The sequence below is a fragment of the Dendrobium catenatum genome, unplaced genomic scaffold (genome assembly GCF_001605985.2).
Source record: "Dendrobium catenatum unplaced genomic scaffold, ASM160598v2 fragScaff_scaffold_421, whole genome shotgun sequence".
Taxonomy (NCBI): domain Eukaryota; kingdom Viridiplantae; phylum Streptophyta; class Magnoliopsida; order Asparagales; family Orchidaceae; genus Dendrobium; species Dendrobium catenatum.
Window position 1 is genome coordinate 377,196 of NW_021318883.1, and position 22,650 is coordinate 399,845.

The 22,650-nt window shown below is 35.6% G+C and overlaps 2 protein-coding genes and 1 non-coding gene across 4 annotated transcripts; 2 read left to right on the forward strand and 1 right to left on the reverse strand.

The window, feature by feature from the left end:
* Window positions 1-1,224: 1,224 nt before the first annotated feature.
* On the forward strand, window positions 1,225-8,860 carry LOC110110604 (amino acid transporter ANT1). The gene is made up of 2 exons (XM_028694241.1): window positions 1,225-1,356; window positions 7,986-8,860. Exons 1-2 carry the CDS (start codon window positions 1,225-1,227, stop codon window positions 8,385-8,387), a joined length of 534 nt encoding a protein of 177 aa, XP_028550074.1. The 3' UTR covers window positions 8,388-8,860.
* A 4,870-nt stretch (window positions 8,861-13,730) lies between these two features.
* Window positions 13,731-13,803, reverse strand: TRNAR-ACG. The gene has a single exon. It is a non-coding gene; the product is annotated as a tRNA-Arg (tRNA).
* Window positions 13,804-17,754: 3,951 nt separating this feature from the next.
* Window positions 17,755-22,439, forward strand: LOC110110540 (triacylglycerol lipase 2). 2 transcript variants are annotated; one of them, XM_020842068.2, is made up of 9 exons: window positions 17,904-18,087; window positions 18,178-18,288; window positions 19,093-19,233; window positions 19,791-19,901; window positions 20,008-20,151; window positions 21,020-21,063; window positions 21,159-21,238; window positions 21,362-21,457; window positions 22,058-22,439. In XM_020842068.2, the coding sequence occupies exons 1-9, from the start codon at window positions 17,929-17,931 to the stop codon at window positions 22,369-22,371; spliced, it is 1,200 nt and encodes a 399-aa protein (XP_020697727.2). In that variant the 5' UTR covers window positions 17,904-17,928; the 3' UTR covers window positions 22,372-22,439. The 2 variants fall into 2 exon arrangements, with proteins under 2 accessions (XP_028550071.1, XP_020697727.2); XM_028694238.1 differs by lacking the exon at window positions 21,362-21,457 and having other exon boundaries at window positions 17,755-18,087.
* The last annotated feature ends 211 nt before the right edge of the window (window positions 22,440-22,650 follow it).

Genomic DNA, 22,650 nt, shown 5'->3' on the forward strand with positions numbered 1-22,650 from the left:
AAAGTTCTGTGCCTTTTGAAAGTATATATCCATTGATAAAGAAAGATAAAATGTTTCCGCGATTTTTAAAGTGATTATTGCCGCAATTTTCGAAGCCAAACAGTAAAGAAATATGCTGGGAATCTTGGTTAAATAATCCTTCACATGGCTCTAAGCAAGATTAATGCTTAAGACCTTTTGAATACAATGTAAATAGCCAAATTGCAACTTAGAAAACAGTGCATTTTTATTCTAATCATTTAGTAAAATCTTGGCTTGTAAAAAGAGTAGCAACTCACGCACCGTTGTTTAGTTTGGTTGGTGGGCGAGTATGGTTGCGAACTTATAAGCCGTGCTCGATTCCCCTCAGCGGCAGTGCCTCTTAAGTGGGGTCCAATCAAGTACGAGTCAGGAGATTTCTCGGGTTGGTGTCTCTTCTAGGTCAGACGATGATTAGTCACGCCGCCAAACAATCTTTCGGAGATGGCGGCGGGTGGATACCGTTCTAAAAAAATAGCAACTCTTTCAATTGAGATATTATTCTGTGCGGACACCGGATGGGAGAATCGTCCGGTTTACGCTTAGGTACGGAGAGGTACCTAGCCGCGGTACCGCTCAGTATCAAACGTGACGCATTTTATTAGAATATGGACTCTGCACAATAATTTTTCCTTGAGCTCGCACGTGCAGCCCTGTTGGTTGACGCGAAGGAATTCCTCCAGCGAGACTCACGTTCAAAGCCCCTAAACTCCCCCAAAATAATAATAATAATAATATTTCCTTTCAATTATCATCCACTACTCATTTGATGGAACAGCCCCATCTCAATAGAAATAAAGATGGTAGCTTTACCTTACACACCCCTAAAAGACAAACCAAAAGTACTGTAATACTTTCACTGACGCAGTTACAAGCATCAGCAAAATTCAAAATAAAGTTAGAAGAGGCTTGGAGGTTTGAATGCATGGGAGAATCACCATACGAAGAATCATAAAAACCATTAGTGCACATGGATAATGGTACCAAGCTTAAATGCTTGGGACCCATAGTTGCATATAGGACACTCTCTCTGTGTCATTTCACTTGCAAGGGCACCCCATCTCCTTGTTTCCCCTCGCAAATTTTTCTTACCAGGGATTCTCCTCTCTCCTTCTACACTTCGAGGCTTTCCGAAGACCTTTTAAAGAATAAAGCTTCTAACCATTTACTTTTCTCAGAGATGGGAAGTGTTGCTGCCTAGTAGCCATGGGAACTTGTTCTTCAGCTCAGAAGAAGGTAGATTCCACTGCAAAAGCTTCAAATGGTGTGTGCTTTAAGGCCAAGGATGTTTCTATCCCATCTCCCATAAAGGAGAAGGCTTTAAATGAGGAAAACCCTGTAAATATGTTCGGTGTTATGAGTCCAGATTTTGGTATGATCTTCTCTCTCAACCGACTTCGTTTTTTGTGTTTCTGAGCTTTTGATGTGGTGAGTTCATAGTCTTATTTTCGTTTGGGAGAAAAGGGTTTTATTTGTTTGATCTTTTGCTTTTGGGTTGGTGATATGCTCATGACATGGAAAGTTTCAATGCTTTTGGCAAATTGGCTTTCATTGTTTCTTTCTTTTTAACTAACCGACGGAAGTTTAAATGGTTGTGATTGATATCTTCTAGAACACAAGGAAGAAGGAAGCAAATGCTGAGTACTCTTTTGTCTTTTTAACTTCTTTAAGTCTGTAAGTTTGAGCCCTAAGTTCTCCTGTTAAGTGAGATGAGTTTTCTCAATGTAGTTATAGCAAAGTACTAACTTTTGGCATTTATGAAGAGGAAAATTGGGTTGCAAAGTAAGCTCTAAGAACTGTTTACCTTGCTGCAAAAAGGTGGACATTAAATATAATGCACAAATACTCTGTTTGGTTTAAATAAAGGGAGAGGAAATGAATAGGAAATGGAAATGGATATGATTGAGTTGGTTGTAGTTTTCACTCACTTGATTGGTTAAGGTGAAGTTGAACAAAACATTTTTTTTTCTTGTTTGGTTGATAAAAAGCCCAGCTTTTTTACTGCTTGTGAGATGGGGACAATTGAGTCACAATGATGATCCGATAACTTTTTCATCCTTGTTTTCACTAGATTTGATTAAGTAATTCCAATTACTTTGTAATTACATAGAAACCAAACATCCAAAATTAAATTGTGAAGTGAAGTGAATTTGCATTCCCTCAAATTCCTTCAAACCAAGCAGGCCCAAAGTATTATTTTTGTGTATTTGATTTGCTGTCAAATTACTGCATTTATTTTTGGTAAACAAAATCTTAATCCAATCAATTTAGAGCTTATTTGGTTGATTGTTGAAGAGGTTAATGTAAAATGCACAAAAATACCATTTGATTGTTAGGTTTAGTATAGAATTCTTAAATTTATCTTACACCAAATTACATCAAGCTTTTCTTTCTTTTACCTTTTACTCCATGTTCAAACTGAAATGCTTATGACAAATGACAAAATCCTTATTGATATATTTGGAGCTGGTATCATGTCTCATTAGGCATTTTTTCTAACCATAACTTGCTCAAATGAATTATTATAACATACTTCTTCAAATTTGTTTGTAGAGTAATTGGTTGCATTTAATCGAGGGTTTGGGATGTATTGCAAATGCTTTGTTGTAACCTAAGCTGGTGCTTGATTGTTTTCTTAGAGGTGGTTTTTTATGTCTATAATCTCTCCAACAAGAAAATTTCTTTTTTACTTAAATTGTGCACATCAAGTAGTAATTTCAATAAATAACCAAACCCGCCAACCTATCCCAGACCTGACCCAAAATTTCGGGTTCGGATTGACATGCTTTATAAACAAGTCTAGTTCAGGTAGTGCATTCAGACTGATTTATTAAAGGGTTCGGATTCAAGTTGACATTCCAACCGGATTTTGACCCAAAAATGACCCGTTTAATTTTATTCTTTAATTTTTTTTATTTATTAGTATAATCTTCTTGTTTTTTAATCAATTAGTTTAAAATCTATAGTTAACATGTTAATAAAAATATTTTTTTAATTAAAACGTGTTATTAGGTCTGGCTCGGGTTGCTAGCAAGTCAAGTTTGGGTTCACTATTTTGACCCGTTTATTAAATGGGTCGTTCGGATTGACAGGATTTGGGTCATATCAATTTTGGGTTGGACATGAACGTGACCTGTTGACCCATTTTGACACCCCTAACATGAATAATTCTTCTCTCATTTTTTTAACAATGTCTGATAAAGTATATTTTTATGTAATTTTTGGTAAGCATTGGAGGTGTAAGCGAGAGCCAAGTTGGCTCGAATTCAACTCATTAACAAAATCATGAGTCGAGCTTATCAAGCCACGAATTCATGGTTGAACCTATGCTCAAGCTCGAGCTCAACCTAGCTGGGCTCTTAAGCTCGTCTAGCCACTTGATTAACATAAAACATATTTAAAAATTAATTTTAAATTGGCATTATATATATATTTTAAATATTTTAAATTATTCTATATACTCCCATTATTTTATTTGTATAGCAAATATATTTATTTTTTTAAAAAAATTTAAAATTTTAATTTAAAACTAAGAAATCAAGCTGAACAATTGAGTTAAACTTGAGCTTTCCATAAGAGTTGTAGCCTAAAAGTTTTTAAACAAGCCTAGTTTGAGCTTAGGAGTTGAGCTTGAGCTCAATAAGAATTAAATGAGCTCAGCTCGATTAGACAAACATTCGACTCGACTAGACCCAAATTACACCCCTAGTAAGCAATTAATTTGCATTGTTCTTGCTAATACATAATCAAGGTTGAGTGTAACTATCGTTCACTTGTAAATTACGGACAATCAGACTATTGTATGATGATAAATTTATGATAAAATAGTGAAATTTTTGCTTTGTGACATTGCATAAAGATCTTCACATACGCATATAAGAGAAGCTTATAGGAGATATAAAAGTTTTTACATGGGAAATCCAAGAAAGAAAAAAAGCATGAGGTCTAATCCAATCGAAAAAAAAAATCTAGCATGTAGATGAACATTACAGAAGTTTTCCCTTCCCTTATTGAGAGAAGATGAGATACGAAATATGGATTGTTGGCTCGGCCTATGTGAGTATTGGAGAAGCCATGAGGGGTGATGGATGTCAATGCCATTAAGTGGATGGCTAAGACGGTCAAGTGATGATGGTCGTTGATGTCAATTGATTGTCGGCGGCAATTGTTAGTAGACATTCATTGAGTGACAATGAATGTTGGTGTTAGGAGGCAATAGTTGAATGAGGTTGACGACGGATGTTTGCTTTGGTTATCATAAGGTGATGGTGGTCAGTGATTGAGCGATGATTGTTGTGTGGCAATGATCAAATAATGACTATTGAACAACAACAATAAGGAGATGATGGCCAATATATTACGGCTGCTGAAGGTAATAGCTATTTTCAATGAATGGGAAAAATGCTCTAAGATTATTTAGATGTCTAAGACCTCTTTAATTATAGATTGATAGTTTTTTAGTAATATTTTAGTTTTTTCAGCCAGAATCTACAAACACTTCAACGGATGGCTTGCATCGATTCCCTTACAAAAGCCTTTAGGCATTTAGGTGCTTTAATGCCATCCATCAGAATTAGATGAATATTTGGCTCATTGGATTCCTCTAATTGAGATGCTTTTTATGATTATAAACACTTAATATTCAAAGATCGTTTGATCTTTCAAATAGTGTCGTAATATTTTGATCTATGCTTTCGAGTGCTCGATTTAAAGCCTTATGGACTTCGATTAAAACACTTTCGGTGTCTTTAGGTTTGTATTAGTTTGTTGAAAATGAAGTCAATAGACTTTTGTTAACTGATGATGAATGTTGGCGGTGGTCAGGAGACTTTCATCGAGTGACGATGAATTTTGGCATTGAGAGATGATAAACTGGGTGATGGTGCATATCCATGCCGATTATCAGAAGGTGATGGAGGTCGATAATCGAGCAACAACAACTGATTGGCCGCTGTCTGGCAATGGCGGTCAGGCAACAACAATCAGGCTATTATGATGGTCAATAGACGATGATTGTTGGTGGCGATTTTTTGGTGTTGATCAACGTGTAGCATTCTAAGGTTATTTAGATATCTAAAATCTCATTAATTATAAGTCTCTTTCATACGTAGAATGATGTTCACTTATAAATTTGCTCTGAGTGAATTGTGTTTGAAAAGTTTAGAGTCCTAATAGTGTGATTATATCATCTGTTATTGCATATGTTGCATACAACCTACACAGTATTGGTGATTTGCATGGTTTTCTATTCTTAGGGGTTTTATATTATTAGACATTTTGCTGCACACTGTACAATGTTATACTTGTGTTCGTATTAAATACTGGACTATGAGACCAGCCTGCGAATTTCTTATATGAACAATTTCTCCTCTTGATATCAAATGAGACCAGCCTGCGAATTTCTATTACTAATATAAATATCTTTATTTGAAATCAAAATGGGACTTGGCTAGTGCTTAATAATTTTCATGCTAATACTCTTTGTTGATCAATTTGGATTACCATAGTATGTTTGAGGTGTCTATATCAGTTTTGAACTGAAAACAAAAAATTGTTTGACTGTTTTGAGTGCTGAATTCCTGACAATTAATTTATATTTCCAATTGATCATTCACTCTTCTCAATTCCTAGTGCCAAATATTATGGATATTAACTGATATACCATTACAAATGTAGAACAAATGACGGCCTTATGAAATATTTGTCATGCTTCACTCCCTAATATTTTTATATTACTATCTTTTCAGAGTCTCAGGCTTCATTTGGGACGGCTTTTATTTTGCTTCTTAAAGTCGCTTTTTAGTACAAAAATTAAAATTTTTATACTAAAAAGTTGCTTTAAGAAGCAATAAAAAAACCGTCCCAAACGAAGCCTCAATTTTCACTGCTGTTATCAAAATCACAGATATCATTTAGTGGATTGATTTCAAATCATTTTGAAATATTTCTTAAATGTCGAATGCTTTCTCGAACCAGTTTGAGCAATGTCATGTGCTGCTTTTGTTGGCATATAGACATCTTGGATATACTTCTTTACTACATTTTGATGATAACTCTGCTGAATTTGATCAAATGAAGTGAACTGAGATGGCCTTCCTAAATTATTGGTAAACCGCACCACAAAAATAGCAAATGAGTATTTCATTACTTGTTCCTCTTCAGTTATCCCATTAGGATGCAATTAACACAATAATTTGAGCTTATCTTAGTCATTGCTTTGTGATTCTCTACCTTATTTTGCATCCAATTTCAAAGTTTTAATTGCAGAAACAAATGCCTTATAATCCTCTCATAAGCATATTTTGAAAAGTTCATTACATACTTATCCTTAGCAATTTCATAGTTATTCTATGTTAACAACTACCAAAACCTGTGGTGATCATGGCTAGTTTTTCAGACCTTCAGATTTCATGAGAACTTGCTTTTAACAATTTTATTGGACAAGAAGAACAAGCTCAAAAATTGTCAAACTGGCTATTCATCACAAATATTCTTTTGCTGTTTATCTAATCCCCTTGAAAATTTTACTCTAACACTTAGGTTTCGTTTGGGACGGATTTTTTAATGCTTCTTAAAGTGGTTTTCTTAGGCTTTCTAGTATAAAAATTTTAATTTTTGTACTAAGACTCATTAACTTAGTGGACTGCTAAGCTATAATAGTGACCTGTAAAATTGAGGCCTATATACTATGCTTTCACCCCCTTAGTGGAGATCAGTGAAGAATTTTACGACGACTCTTAAGTTAGGGAGGCCCACTAAGTATTAATGATGACCTATTAAAAGCAGTAGAAGCATAATAGGTGCGCAATGAAGGATATAACAAATTGTTTTATATGAAATGTTTCTAATTAATCTAGTTCACTTAAAATTCTTTTAAAATAATTTATAATGAGTTTACTTAGTTTAAAATATTATTTTTTAATTATGGTTAATTTTGTTTTATTTAGTTATTGTTTTTATATAAGGCCTTGACTTGATTTAAAATTATTAAAATTTGATCGAATATATTTAAATAAAAATAAAACTAGTGTTTAATATATATATATATATATAACTAAAATAACTGGCTTGCTTTATTTACTAGAAATTAAATAGTTATAATTTTCAATTTGACTTTTATTTAAAATATTTACATGCGTGATGGAATAATTAAATATGAATTAAAGTAGTTGATTCAAATTTAAAATTACATTATATATTATAATCAAATTTGAAAGTAACGGTCTTATGATATGAGAATTAGCTTTTAAATGTGTTTGAACTCTAATTCTAAAAATTAGAATTGCATCATGTTTTATATTCAAATTTAAAGTAATGATATGTATGATGTTATAATTAGCTTTTAAATATATTTGAATTCAGTCCATATTCAGTCGTACCTTTAGTTTCATGTACAATAAATCAATTTACTTGCATAAATTTTGAATGCTTAGATTTAAAGTAGCTAAAATATGTCCTTTTGTCACTGCAAATTCTAATAATTCAAAATTTGTGATAGACTGTGAAAGAAAATTGTGTCCTATCTCTCCAATATATGTGTGTGAGGTTAAGAAGAATGATAGACTTACTTTTTTTACCTTAACAAATCTTGAATGCTTAGATTGAAAGTTTTATATAAGGTGCTGTTCTTTCAAATCTTGGCATTCAAAATCTATGTTATATGATGAATGGAGTGTGGGGTTAACTAATATTATAGATATATTTCGCTCTCTCTCTTCCTCTCTAGATGATGATGTAGTGAATTTGGATGAATGGTGTAGATAGATCTGCATCATTTTGCTTCTGCTAGAATCAGAATGTTTTGGACTCCCGAATGTGATTTCTCTGGATCTAAAATTACCAGCTTGTGATGAATGTGATTGCTTCTATGGATGTTCTAGTTTAAACAGATAATGGTTTATCTTTAGACTATTTCTCCCGACAACAAACCTTCCGCAACTTTTCTAACTAAACGAACTCTGTAACAGGTTGGACTCTGTATAGCTCTAGCATTCACATTTCCAATCATCCTGCATCCAATTTACGAGATTATAGAGATGAAGCTGGCTTCAAGCGGATGGTCGCAGAAGTTCTGTTGCAATGCCCACGGTGAGCGCCTTGGCCTTCACGGAGCTCGTATGCTAGTGCTTCTGATAATCACCACCGTAGCTTCCTGCATTCCCGGTTTTGGGGCTTTCATTTCTCTTGTGGGTAGTACAGTTAGCGCCATGCTTGCTTTCGTCTTGCCGGCCACATTCCATCTTTTGCTCTTGGGATCCAAGCTGAAGCTCTGGCAGAGGGCAGTAGATTATCTTATACTTCTTGTTGGGATTGCTTTTGCCGGTTATGGCACATATGATGCTCTCAGTCATCATCTCATGGGTTCTTAGTATCAGTTCACGAATTGGACAAATTATTCTCTGCGGAGTCCGGACTTCGTCCAGAGACCAATAAAATGTGCCACGTCACTTCAAAAGTGTACCGCACTCGTACCAAGCGCGATACCGAGCGGTACCGACGCTCGATACTATTCGGTATCAAGCGGTCCGATATCTGCACAAAATAATCTCTCCACTGATTGAGGAAAGCTTCAGTGTTTGAACCTTGAGTTTGTTTTAGTTTAGTTTGTTCCGGTAGGTCTGCCAGGGCTCAGCAGAGATGTGAAGGGAAGACAAAGGCGTTGCCGTTATTGCCCTCACCACAGAGCTTTTGTTAAGACAGTATTAGTTACTCTTTAATTAATCTTGTACTCCAATTACTTGCTTCCACGTGTCCTACACTCTATAGGTGTCTATATATACTTGTCTACTCCATTTGTAACAGATGAAAACATAATAAAATCACTGAGTTTGTTTACTGTTCATCGTCTCTGTTCGGCATTCTTAGAAGGAATGTATTTCTACATGGTATCAAGAGAAGCAAGATTCTGAGCCAACAGCCATGACACATCAAGCTTCCGCCTCTTCCTCGTCGACGTCGGCAACGCCAGGCCTACAATCGCCGGCTCCGACCATCTCGCAATCTCTCAAGTTCGTTATCTCCAATTTAAAGTTTCTTGTTCCTCATTCTCTCACACCGGACAATTTTCCCATTTGGAGCACACAAATAGCCAAATTATTCAAGGCTAACGGCTTCGCGGCATTTCTTGATCTCAAATCGGGCACAGAGAATCGCGATCCAAATCAAGATGACGCTCAATGGCTGGTTATTGATCAAAACCTTGCCACCGCAATGTGTTCGACTATCTCTGCCGAAGTGTTGCCTTATGTTATTCATCTTGACTCAACTTAAGAAATCTGGGCAACCCTTCACACAAGATTTCAGTCATCTAATAGGTCCAAAGTAATTCAGCTCAAAAATGAGCTCCACAACATTTCGATGCATAACATGACGATGACGCAGTACTTGACCGAAATCAAAAAGATCGTAGACCAAATATCATAGGCTGGATCCTCTGTTGATCCGGAAGATGTCATCATCTACATCTTGAACGGTCTCCCGTCGGCTTATCAGTCATTTACGACTACAATTCGAACGATGCAGAGCACGATGACGTTGGACAATCTTTACGCTCTTCTAATCAGCGAAGAGATTCACTTCAAATCATCGGCTCTAAAATTCGCCCGTCCACCAGATACTCAATCGGCTCTCTACACTGTCAGGGGCAGAGGACGTCGCGGTAAAACACGACAGCAACTCGATACCTCTACAGCATCCAGAAACTCTCAACTTCTTGCATCTATTTGTCAAATTTGCAAAATGAAGGGTCATGAAGCGGACACATGTTGGCATCGCCTTAATGCTAACTACATTCCGCAACAGAAATCGTCCAAGAACACCAACGCTCTTCTTACCCATACCGAAGGGAATCTGGGCACAGATTGGTTCATTGATTCGGGTGCTTCCTCTCACATGACGAACTCGACTGACAATCTTGCTCAATATCAACCTTACAATGGCAACGATGTGGTCACCGTCGGGGACGGAAGGTCCATTCCTATCACCCATACGGGAAAGGGTATCCTTCCAACCCTGGACAGTAAGCTATTACTTTCTCGTATTTTACATATTCCGTCGATTTCGCATAATTTGCTCTCTATTTCTAATCTCGTCAAAGATAATCCTATTTCCATCACTTTTGATGCTAATGGGTTTGTTTTTAAGGATCGGACGAACAACCAGGTTCTTCTTACAGGACCCTGCAATAACGGGTTGTATAAGATCCACACGAAGACGCAGCAGACTTCCGCAACTGCTCTCTCGGCAACTTGGACGTCCTCCGCAGTCTGGCATGGCAGATTGGGCCATCCCCATCAAAGGGTGCTTCAATCCATATCAAGCAGTAATCCCGAGCTGCATATTCATAACAACAATTCAAAATGTGTTTCTTGTTTGACCTGTAAAGGACATAAAATTCCGTTTGATCTTTCTCGCACTGTAACTCATGCACCATTAGAACTTGTTCATTCCGATGTTTGGGGACCGTCTCCGGTTCCCTCTCATCAAGGATTTAGATATTACCTAATCTTTGTTGACGATTACTCGCGCTTTGTTTGGTTATTTCTGTTAATGTTGAAATATGATGTCTTTAATACTTTTAAGCAATTTGTTACATTCATTGAAAGACAAACAAACCGTAAGCTTAAAGTAATCAGGACGGATGGCGGTGGAGAGTTCGTAAATCAGCAATTTCAATCGTTTACCAAGGCTGTCGGAATTTTGCACCAAACCTCGTGTCCATATACACCGGAGCAAAATGGGATTGCGGAGCGAAAGCACCGTCACATTATCACGACGACAAGAACACTTCTCCACACGGCTGGTCTACCTATGTCATATTGGCTTGAAGCCGCCTCCATAGCCACCTATCTCATTAACCGGATGCCGTCAGCTACAACCAAATACATCACTCCGATTCAAAGAATGTTCAATATTAAACTGTCATACGAGCATCTTCGAATTTTCGGATGTGAATGCTACCCGTTATCCTCGCAAACTCATCGTACCAAGCTTACTCCCACGTCGGAGGCGTGTGTATTTCTTGGATACGCCGACACTATGAAAGGATATAAATGTCTAAATTTGTTCACTCATAGAATTTTTATTTCCAGACATGTTCAATTTAACGAATCATTGTTTCCGTTTAAAATCAGGTGCATGCAGGAACCACAAAATACAACTCCCATTCCATATCCTCTGCTCGTTCCTGCATCAGCACTTACTCAACAACTGTCTACCAGTCAACAACAGAACACTACACAATCTCCTGTTCTCACCAATACTGGCAACTCATCTAATGAACATGCTGTTTGTGAACAGGACGTTGCTCATACTTCGGTTAACTCTGCGGATCCCTCTCTGCCTGTCAAGCACCCAATGACCACTCGAGCTCGGACAGGCCACCTAAAACCGGTAAACAGACTCAATCTCATTCACACTGAACAATCCCAACAGGATCCCACGACATACACTGAGGCCAGCAAGCATTTCAAATGGCGAAGAGCCATGGCCGACGAATTTTTTGCTTTACAAAAGCAAGGCACTTGGGAACTAGTCCCACCTCCGATCTCAGGCTCAGTACTTGGATCGAAATGGACTTACAGAACCAAGTATAATTCTGATGGATCCGTTGCAAGATTCAAAGCCCGTCTCGTCGCTCAAGGAAATCAACAAGAATTCGGATTGGATTACCAGGAAACCTTTTGCCCGGTATCCAAGCTACCCACCATAAGAATTTTGTTTACAATAGCTCTGTTTCACAGCTGGAATGTTCATCAACTCGACGTCGCAAATGCGTTTTTGCACGGTGACATCAACGAGACTGTCTATATGAGACAACCTAAGGGATTTGAAGATTCAGCACAACCCACACATGTCTGTCGTCTTCGGAAGGCCATTTACGGGCTTCGGCAAGCACCAAGACAATGGTACACGACATTTACAAACTATCTACTTCAAATCGGATTCCAGCACAGTCAGTCCGATCCGTCACTGCTGATTCTGCACTGCGATAAATTACAAATCTATCTATTGGTTTATGTGGATGACATTCTTATTACCGGGAACGACAACAATAAAATGAAGGATCTCATAGAGCAAATGAAACACAAAATCACCATGAAAGATCTTGGTTTAGCACATCAATTCCTCGACATTAAGATTGACTCCACTCCAGATACGTACCTCTATCTCAAACTAATTACGCCAACTCAATTCTTCAAATTGCCGAGTTGCACAAATGAAACTCGGTCGCTAATCCTTGTTTTTCAAAAATTCCAGATCAGCACTTGGAAGATGTACCCTGTTTCGACGATCTTCTCTACCGGAAGATCATTGGATCTCTACAATACCTGACCCTAACAAGACCAGACATCGCCTACGCAGTGAATGTATTGTCTCAGCACATGCATAAACCCGAAGTCGTTCACACAACTATGCTAAAGAAACTTCTTCGATACATTAAAGGCACACTTGAGTTCGGTTTACCTATTTCCCGCTCCAGTCTTCAGCTTCGGACATATTCTGATGCTGACTGGGCCTCGGATCCAGTTACCCGCAAATCTACAACCGGCTTTTGTACCTTTCTCGGAGACACACTTGTATCGTGGACCGTTAAGAAACAAAACACTGTTTCTAGATCCTCCACAGAATCTGAATATCGAGCACTAGCATCCGCTACTGCCGACACTATATGGATCAAACGCCTTCTAAAAGACTTCAGCATTGATCACAAGCATCCGGTTGATGTATTTTATGATAACACCTCCACAATTGCTCTAGCGAATAATCCTGTCTTTCACGCTAGAACGAAACATATAGAAATTGATCAACGATTTGTGCGCGAGCATATAATGAACAATACAATTCGGTTGCTACCGATAAGCACGGTTGATCAGCTCGCCGACATTTTAACGAAACCATTAGCCACCTCATTAGCCACCTCTCGGTTCAAATTGTTGAGATACAAACTGACTATTGGTCCCCGATCATCAGTTTGAGGGGGAATGTTAAGACATTATTAGTTATTACTTTAATCAATCTTGTAATCCAATCACTTGCTTCCACGTGTAATACCTTCTATGGGTATCTATATATACTTGTCTACACCATTTGTAACAAATAATGAAAATAATAAAATCACCAAGTTTGGTTATTGTTCATCTGCTCCGTTCGGCATTCTGAGAGGGAATGCATTTCTACACTGTCGACCACCTCCGTTAAATTGCATTCATGTATTTATTTTATATTCATTCAAATAATTCTAAAATATTCATTTTAGACCGCAATTTTTTTTTAAGTAATAAAACATTAAAAGTGCTCCTAAAATAAAAACATAGTGCCAAATTGCTGTGGAAGAAAATTAATGTGTCTCTACTAAAAAATATTTTATATTTTCAGATAATAAAGTATCGCCATTGCCATTGATGTCGGCCTCCTCCGCCGCTGTTGACCACCTCCATTAAATTGCATTCATGTATTTATTTTACATTCATTCAAATAATTCTAAAATATTCATTTTAGACCGCAATTTTTTTTAAGTAATAAAACATTAAAAGTGGCACTATTGCTGTGGAAGAAAATTAATGTGTCTCTACTAAAAAATATTTTATATTTTCAGATAATAATGTAGCGGGCGGCAGCCAAAAGAGAAGTACAAAGCTCCGCCAGGGCCCACTTTTATTTTATAATTTTTCTGATGTTGTGTATATTAAAAAGAAATAAACAAGTTAATGCGACTCCGCTGGGGATCGAACCCAGAATCTCTGGTTCCGTAGACCAGCGCCTTATCCATTGGGCCACGGAGTCTCTTGCTATTCGTGGTTATTTAAAATTAATATAAATAATATAATTTATGAGATAATTCAAAATTGGGTGATATTTTAAAGAGATTAAATCAAAATTTTATTACTATAAGTTTAATCATTATCAAATTTATAAAAATTTGGAGTACTTCTATTAATATGATTAATTGAAAATATATATTAGAATAATTTCATAATTCGGTAAAGAAAAAAAAATATATTTTTCACAATAAAATAAATTTTGTCATAAAAGTAATTAAACCACATTTAGAAGCAAAGGCCAAAATTCCATTAAAAATGATAATTTAGGTTTTGCTTGGGACATTATTTTATTATTTTTTAAGCAATTTTTTAGTACACAATTTTATTTTTCAAAATATTTTTGTCCTACAAAGCGGCTTTATAAACCAATACGAAAGCTAGCTATCACAAACGAAGACTTAGGCTTCATTTGGGACGGCTTTCTTCGCGCTTCTTAAAGCGACTTCCTAGTACAATAATTAAAAATTTTGTACTAGAAAGTCACTTTAAAAGCAGTAAGAAAACCGTCTCAAACAAAGCCTTAGACTTCCTTTGGGACTACTTTTTTACTGCTTATTAAAACAGCTTCCTAGTATAAAAATGTTAACTTTTGTACTAAGAGGCTGTTTTAAGAAGCAGTAAGAAAGCTGTCTCAAACGAATTCTTAGGCCGAAGCAAGAAAAAATGACAGTATCAGTTGCCAGCAGATGGATATCAGGCCATCCTTATGCCTCACCATTCTTGTAATGAAAATAAGAAAACTCAGACATGAAAAATCCACTCTTATATAGGAAAACTTCAGTCAAACAAGCACACATTTGATCAATTAGTTTACATTGTTTTGAAAAGCTCCAAACAAACAATCCCTTTGCAGAAAAAAAATGCTGCTATCCTCACAGAATATGCAGCAAGCCTTGATGATTTCTTTATGATTTGTAGCACTAAATATACATATAGTATTAAGCACAAAAATCCACTCAGCCATGTAAAGCCAGTATTTTTAACAAAATTTAAGGGATGAAATCTATAAAAAAAAAAATGAAAATGATAAAAGAGATGAATATTTACTCATAAAATCTCAAATAAACAGAGCAAAACGGTCAAGCTTGAACGATGTCAGTCGATGAAGAGACCGAGAGAGCTATTTGGGAGAGAGAGAGAGAGAGAGGCTGTTGGGGGCGAAATAGTGTCTTTTCTTTGGTAGAATTTCTATGGAGTTTTTTTGCCGGAAATGAAATAAAATATCTGCTGGATATTCCGCCGAAACACTTAACTACCGGCAAAATTATTCCTCCAGAATTATCATCGGAAAAATCCGCAGGAAATTTCTGACAAAAATTCCACTGATAATTCCGCCGAAAATTCCGGCGAAATTATTTTGCTGGTAAACCCTTCTTTCTCATGTACTGCATATTACATAAGCTCAAGCTTGATCTTGGGTTAGCTTGACTAATCGGTTTGTCAAGCCAAATCCATTAATATTAATTAACACAACAACAAATATATTATTCTAATTAATATATTTTGTCCATATTCAAAATAAAAAGACAAGCTCCAAAATGAGTCAATTTCAAACTTTCATGTCGAGCTTGAGCCTCATATTTTGCACTCAAGCTCGAACTCCAATTTCAGCTTAATAAAAAATTAAATGAGCTTGACTAGATTAAGAAATTATTTGACTCGACTCAACTCATTTACACACATATTAAGCCATGTTAAAGCAAGACAGATGTGTTAAGAAAATAATATAATATGTGTTACATCAATGATTATATATGTATTAAATGTCACTTTGTGCATGCATGAATATATTATTAATAATTGATACCAATTATATGTTGATTGATGTCATCTCAATGCCTTAAATCAACATATTGAGCTAAATCTAATTCCTATATCTTTTTAGAATTATTGTGGCTCGAATAAGTGTTTAATTTACAAACTATCAATAGCATTGGAATGCTCTTAATGAGATAAATAGATTTCTTATAGTATAATGCCCAATCATTATCATTATTTTTAATGACAAGAAAATATGGATCTAGTGAAGCCCTCTTGGCCTTTGATCTAGTAATTGGACCTCCCTTCTCTTGATTAGCTCCATATGCTGCATCATCCTCAGTAGACATCACCCTCTTTGAATTTGGGATGTCACAAGCCGTCCAACTTCCACTTCGGCTTCGTTTGGGGCGGCTTTCTTGCTGCTTCTTAAAGCAGCTTTGTAGTATTAAAATTTTAATTTTTGAACTAGAAAGCCCCTTTAAGAAGCAGTAAGAAAGCAGACCCAAATGAAGCCTTAGTTTATCTCGAAGCACTCATCATATGGGTAAGCTAGGTTAGGCTTTAATATCAATTATAATATCTCATCTCACGTAATGGAAGGTAAGCCTATGTTATAACTAAATAGGAGGTCATTTGGCTTAGAATATTTCTTCGATGACTTGATGTCTCTATTAGGGCATATGATAATAATATTAAACATAGTATTTCACAATCAGTATGCTGAATCAGTGGTTCATCCAGATAAATATGAATTAGTTTAAATTAATTTGAATCTAATTTAAATTTATGTTTCATCATATGTGAATAAGAATTAACTATTTAGTTTCACATATCATATATGAGATTAGATTCCCAATCCTTTTAGTATAAAAAGGGTTCCTATTTGTAGATAAAAACATAAAAAAGAGAGAAATTTGATTATTCTCTCTTTGACTATCACTTTAGAAGCTCAAAGATTTAGACTTTAAAGGATCCACTTATTTGAACTACTCTACCAACCACCTACTCATTTAATTTAAACATATTTTTAATTATATTATAAATCATTTTTAATATAAAAATAAAGAGAAATAATATTCTCTTTAGGGGTGAAAACGAGTCGAGTCGAGTCGAGCTCGAGCTAGGGGTTATTCGAGTCGAGCTCGACTCTCAGATACCGAGCTCGAGCTCGAACTCGAGTCGAGCTCAAAATCCGAGCTCGAGCTCGACTCGTTTCGTTGTATAGCGGCTCGTTGAGCTATATTCGAGCTCAAAATGTCGTCGCGTACTCGCCTTCGCTGTCGTGCAGACGTCATCGCGTACTCGCGGTTTGTCGTCGCGTTCTATGTCAAGGTCGCGTCCAACGACGACGTCGTCCGTCATCACGTTGTTCGCGCGTTCAATCGAGCTCCGAGCTTCATCGTCGTGTCCAACGACGACGTCGTCCGTCGTCGTCGTCACGCGGTCAATCGAGCTCTGATCTCCGAGCTTCGTCGTCGTCATCGTCCATATATTCCAAGCTTCGTCGTCGTCGACGTCGCGTCCAATCTGTAGTCCCGAGCTTCGTCGTTGTGAGCTCCGAGCTCAATCTCGTTGCGTCCATTCCGAGCTTCGGTGTCGTCATCACGTTCGTTTCCAGCTTTGCCATCGTCGTCGCGTCCGTTGTGAGCTCCGCCGTCGAGATCTGATTCGCCGTCGTCGTCCCGAGCTCGATCCCGTGAATCCCGCCCAGTCGAGCTGCTCGTCGAGCCGACGAGTCGAGTCGGATGCCTGTTCGAGCTCGAGCTCGTTAAGCATTCAAGCTCGAAAACTGTGTTTGAGATCGACTCGCGAGCTCATTTAGCTCGGCTCGTCGAACCTGTTGTCGAGTCGAGCCCGAGTCAGCTTGCGAGCGGGCTTGACTCGGTTTCACCCCTAATTCTCTTCTACAATAATTTGAATAAATAAAAAACAACAACAACAATAATTATAAAAGAATAAATAAATGAAATACATGCTGCGTAGCATCACCACCGCCTCCCGTGTCTTATCCTTGTTTTTAATATCCAACTTCCTCATAACGCACCTTCTGCGTTATAAAACGCAAAAATTGGAAAAGGACAGTCTTTGAGTTACCTCTTCAGCAACCCATTTCCAAAAAGAAGCCTTTGATTAAGCCGAAGATTTGAATCTGTTATCCCTCAGAAAAACTAAAAGCCAAAACTAGCAAAACACTATCGCGTCTTCCGTTCACATTCGCTTCTCTTACTTTTCCTTCATGAAGAAAGCAACCCTCCACCCACTTCCCAGCCTTCCTCTTCTGCTATAAGTATGCAGAACTATCAGTTCCAGTTCTCGATCTGCAACAATGGCTCTCCATAGCTTCTCCTATTACTCTCAGCTTCCTTTCATCATCATCATCTTCTTCTTCTTCCATGGCGAGGGGGGATTCTCTCCTTCGCCTGAAGAAGTAGGAATCTGCGAGGCTGTGGTGCGCCCATATGGGTATAAATGCCAGGAGTTTGAGGTTATATTGATTATGAACGATTAATCTGATCATATTTATGTTGATTTTATGAAGAAAAGTGGATTAATTTAGATAAATTTATGGAGATAGGTGACAACTGAGGATGGTTACATACTGGGCATGCAGAGGATACCTGTGGGGCGCAATGGAGTTATTGGAGGGGCAAGGCAGCCAGTATTGCTGCAACACGGTGTTCTTATGGTAAATATACAGCCAAATTAAGAGCGAATGATAAATTAAAATTTTGTTAGGAGGAGATTAATTAGTTATATGACGCTTATTATTACTACTAATTAATGTAGAAATTAAATACAAATAGTCATGTTAATAAATTAGCATAGCATAAATTTTTACATAATTTATTAGAAATTCATATATGCATGTATCCCTCAATAAATATATTCACCTAAAATTTTAGTAAAACTTTTCTTTTTGCTATTTCTCTTTCACTTTTATTTTTCGTAGCCTCAAAAAAGATTGTATTCTCTCTCTCTTTCTCTCTTTCTCTCTTTTTGTATATATATATATATATACATGCGGAGTTTAGGCCGTCCAGATTTATGAAGGTACACAGTAAATACATATAGTGTCTATAAATATTATATATTTGCTATGTATTTATAATATATCCTCACAAAATTCAGACGCATCTTATATTCGAACTTTGCATGTGCATGTTTGAATTCCACATGCAAGAGTGCCAAAGCTTCCAAGCCATTTAAATTAGAGAAAGTTTATGTTCCCTTTGCTTGTTATGAATAAAAATGGTGGCAATTTCTATTAAAGCTCTCTGAAATTTGGTTTTTTTATTTTAAAAAAATAGTATATGCATTTTATTTGTAAGGGTAACAACTTTTTTTTTTTTTTAATTACAAGTTATAAATTAGAGTTTTACTTTCTTATGTATAAATAGAATAAATTACTATTTTTATTTATATATTTTTTGGCTACTTAAAAATATAATTTTATTTATTTATTTATGAAAGTAAAATATTATAATTGCAGGATGGGATGACCTGGCTATTGAACTCTCCGGAGCAATCCCTGGCCTTTGTGCTAGCCGATAACGGATTTGATGTGTGGATCGGTAATATTAGAGGCACTCGCTCCAGCAATCGCCACGTGTCTCTTACGCCATCCGATCGGGTGTGTAATTTTCATTTACCACCCTGAATCATTTTTCCTTACATATATATATGACGATCTCTTTAAAGTTAAACTACTTCCATTACTAGGCTAATCCCTCATGATTAACTTAACTCTTCTAATCCTTCATTAATCTTTTGGGATAATTAAGATTAAAGTCCAGCAACATTTCAATATTTTCATATCAAACCCTCTGTGCTCATTCCAACATATCTATTAACTACACCATAATAAGCAACATAAAACTAAGTAATGACATATTTTTATTCTTCAAAAAAAGAAATAATATTACATATGAAAATTGTGTGCAATAATAATAAAATATTTGAAGTATGCATGCTTTTAACATCCGTTTGGAATAACTGCAGCTTTCTATAAAGTTGATTATAAATTAAACTATTGTGAGTAAAAAAACGGTGAAAAATAATAACTAAATAGAAATTATAGTTACAATTCGAAAAGAAAGAAAAATAATAAAACTGTCCCAAACGAAGTCTTAATATGTGCATATGTTAATATTTTTATGAAAATTTTGGCCTTAATTTGATCCTTCATAGGCTTATTGGGCATGGTCATGGGATGAACTAGTGGAGAATGATTTCCCAGCTATGGTAGACTTGGTTGCCAAACAGACAAAGCAGAAGCTGCACTATGTTGGGCACTCCTTGGTGTGTAAGAAACTTCTTCTTCTTCTTCTTTGTCTTCATCAGCTTTACTTAGCCAAATTTATAGTTTTGTACATAGTGCAAAGCTTCTGATTGTAAATAATTGCAGGGAACGCTCATTGCTTTGGCATCTTTCTCAGAAGGAAGGCTGGTGGACAAGCTAAGATCAGCAGCACTTTTGTGTCCAATAGCCTACCTTGATCACATGAAAACAAAATTAGGCATTCTGGCTGCCAGACTCTTTGTGGGTGAGGTAATTATCAACTAGTAATTATTCTCTTTATTTAATGCATAATTTTAAAAAAAAATTTGCTCATGAATATTGATGTGATTTACATTAGAGAAGATTTAGACTTCATTTGGGATAGCTTTTTTGATAATTTCTAAAATAGCTTTTAAGTACAAAAATTTCGTGAATTAGAAATTTTTATAATAGAAAATCGTTTTCGAAAGAAGCAAAAAAAAAATCATCCCAAACGAAGGCTTAGACTTCATTCTTTGGTTGAGCTTTCTTATTGCTTTCTAAAGTAGCTTTTAGTACAAAAAATTTTAGAAAAGTTTGAACTGGAAAGCAAGAAGAAAGTTGGCCTAGATGAAGCCTTAGGTTTTGTTTGGGATGGCTTTCTTATTGCTTCTTAAAGAAGCTTTCATGTATAAAAATTAAAATTTTTGTACTAAAAAGTGACTTTAAGCATAAGAAAGAAAGCAGTTGCAAATGAAGGCTTCATTTGAGATAGCTTTCTTACTGCTTTGCTTTTCAAAATGTCAACACATTTTTTATTTGGTTACTGCTTTTTCATTACTTTCAATAAATTTTCGTGCGAGGAAACTATTTTCCATAGTATCTTTCAAAAAGCTGCTACCGTCCCAAATGAATCATTAGAAGCTCTTGAATTTGTATTGAGATTAGGAAACTTCATGAAATCATGTACAAGCAATAATCTCAATGTAAATCCAAGAGTTTTAAGGTTCATCTTGATACAAATTATATTAAGACATCCCTACATAAAATTTTTACTAAAATTTTGGATAATTCTTACTTATAAATATAGATACTTATAAAATTTTTTCTTTGATTAATTAGATTACTTAATCTAATGAATTTATTTGTCCTTGATTAGATCTTGAGCAATTTGCTAGGACTTGCAGAGTTCAATCCCAAAGGGTAAGAAATAAGAAACAAACCTAATCAAGTATGAATCCAAACACACCATTTTTCTTCTACTTCATTCTCTACTAAGCTGTGAGCTTCAATTGCAGGCTGGAAGCATCCAAATATTTGAAAATACTCTGTAGTTATCCAGATGTGAACTGCTATGATCTCCTGACAGCATTTACAGGTATATTAATATTTATTAAAAAATTATTTTTTTATTTGATGTAAAATATATATTTTTTGCAATATTAAATGATTTTTTTCTGTAATTAATTAGATTATTTATTCCTTGAATGTGATTTCACAGGTAACAACTGTTGTCTTAATGGCTCAACAGTTCAATTATTCCTCCAGTATGAACCACAGCCAACATCAACCAAAAATATGGTACATTTAGCACAAAGTAAGCCATTAATTTTACTATAAGAGAATTGAATTTAATTCATATACAACAACAACAATATCTAAGTCTTTATCTCATTACATGAGAACAGCAAAATGAATCATTTTTATTTATAGTATTTCCTGATAAAATTCAAATTCTCATTTAAATCTAATAAACAATGATTATTTCTAATACTTTCTAACGAAGTCTTTTTAAGTCTACCTCTATCTTTCTTAATATAAATCAGACCTAATACATCCACTTTACTAACTGAGTCATCAGAAGGCTGACAATTTGTGTGACCAAACCATAAATCTAAGCCTACTTCAACATTTTCACGTATATACTCGTTTGGCATTCCGTCTCTAAGTGTAAAGCCACTAATCCACCTGAGCATCCTCTTCTCTTCAACACTTGACATAATTTTATGCTTTTCTTTTGAGGGCCGACAGTCTACGCCATAAAACATTGCAGGTCTCACCACCTTCTTATAGAACTTTCACCGTCCATATAAAAATATCAAATATTTAATCATTTATAAGCTAAATTCATATCAAGTTTTCATCAAATTTTCAAATATAATTTACAGATTTCAATTTTTTCTGGATGAATTTGCAGCATTCAGGGATGGAGCCCTAACAAAATATAACTATGGTGTTAATAACATACAAAGATATGGTCAGAGCACACCTCCTGTATACAATTTATCAAATATTCCCAACAGTCTGCCACTTTACCTAAGCTATGGTGGGAGAGACTCTCTGTCTGATACAGAAGATGTGGAGCATTTGCTTCAGGATCTAAAGCTGCATGAAACTGATCAATTAGTTCTTCATTATGTACAGAACTTTGCTCATGCTGATTTCATAATGGGAGTCTCTGCAAAGCAAGTAGTATATGATTCTATGATGGCATTTTTCAGGCAGATATAATGGCTTTTGACATGTAGAGATATTAAGCTCTATGTTTTTGTAATTTCTAAGATGTATATAATGTTATTTGGAATTATTTATACTTATATATTATTGGTTGAGAGAACTTAGTTTCCATACTAATTTTTGAAAAAAAAGATTTTCTTAGATAAATTTGTTAAATTTTTACATGCAAAGATATCATTTTTATAGGTTTTTTAAATCATAAAAAATAGTTAAAAAAAAAAAAAAAAAACTCAAATAAAAACTAGACTTCACTTCAAAAATATTTTGCCACTA

Bases quoted from the DNA above. Each gene is read 5' to 3' on its own strand.
- LOC110110604 (XM_028694241.1), top strand. From the start codon at position 1,225: ATGGGAACTTGTTCTTCAGCTCAGAAGAAGGTAGATTCCACTGCAAAA. The intron at 1,357-7,985 runs GTAAATATGTTC...ACTCTGTAACAG, and splicing joins CTTTAAATGAGGAAAACCCT to GTTGGACTCTGTATAGCTCT.
- LOC110110540 (XM_020842068.2), top strand. From the start codon at position 17,929: ATGGCTCTCCATAGCTTCTCCTATTACTCTCAGCTTCCTTTCATCATC. The intron at 18,088-18,177 runs GTTATATTGATT...TTATGGAGATAG, and splicing joins ATAAATGCCAGGAGTTTGAG to GTGACAACTGAGGATGGTTA. The intron at 21,458-22,057 runs GTAAGCCATTAA...ATGAATTTGCAG, and splicing joins TATGGTACATTTAGCACAAA to CATTCAGGGATGGAGCCCTA.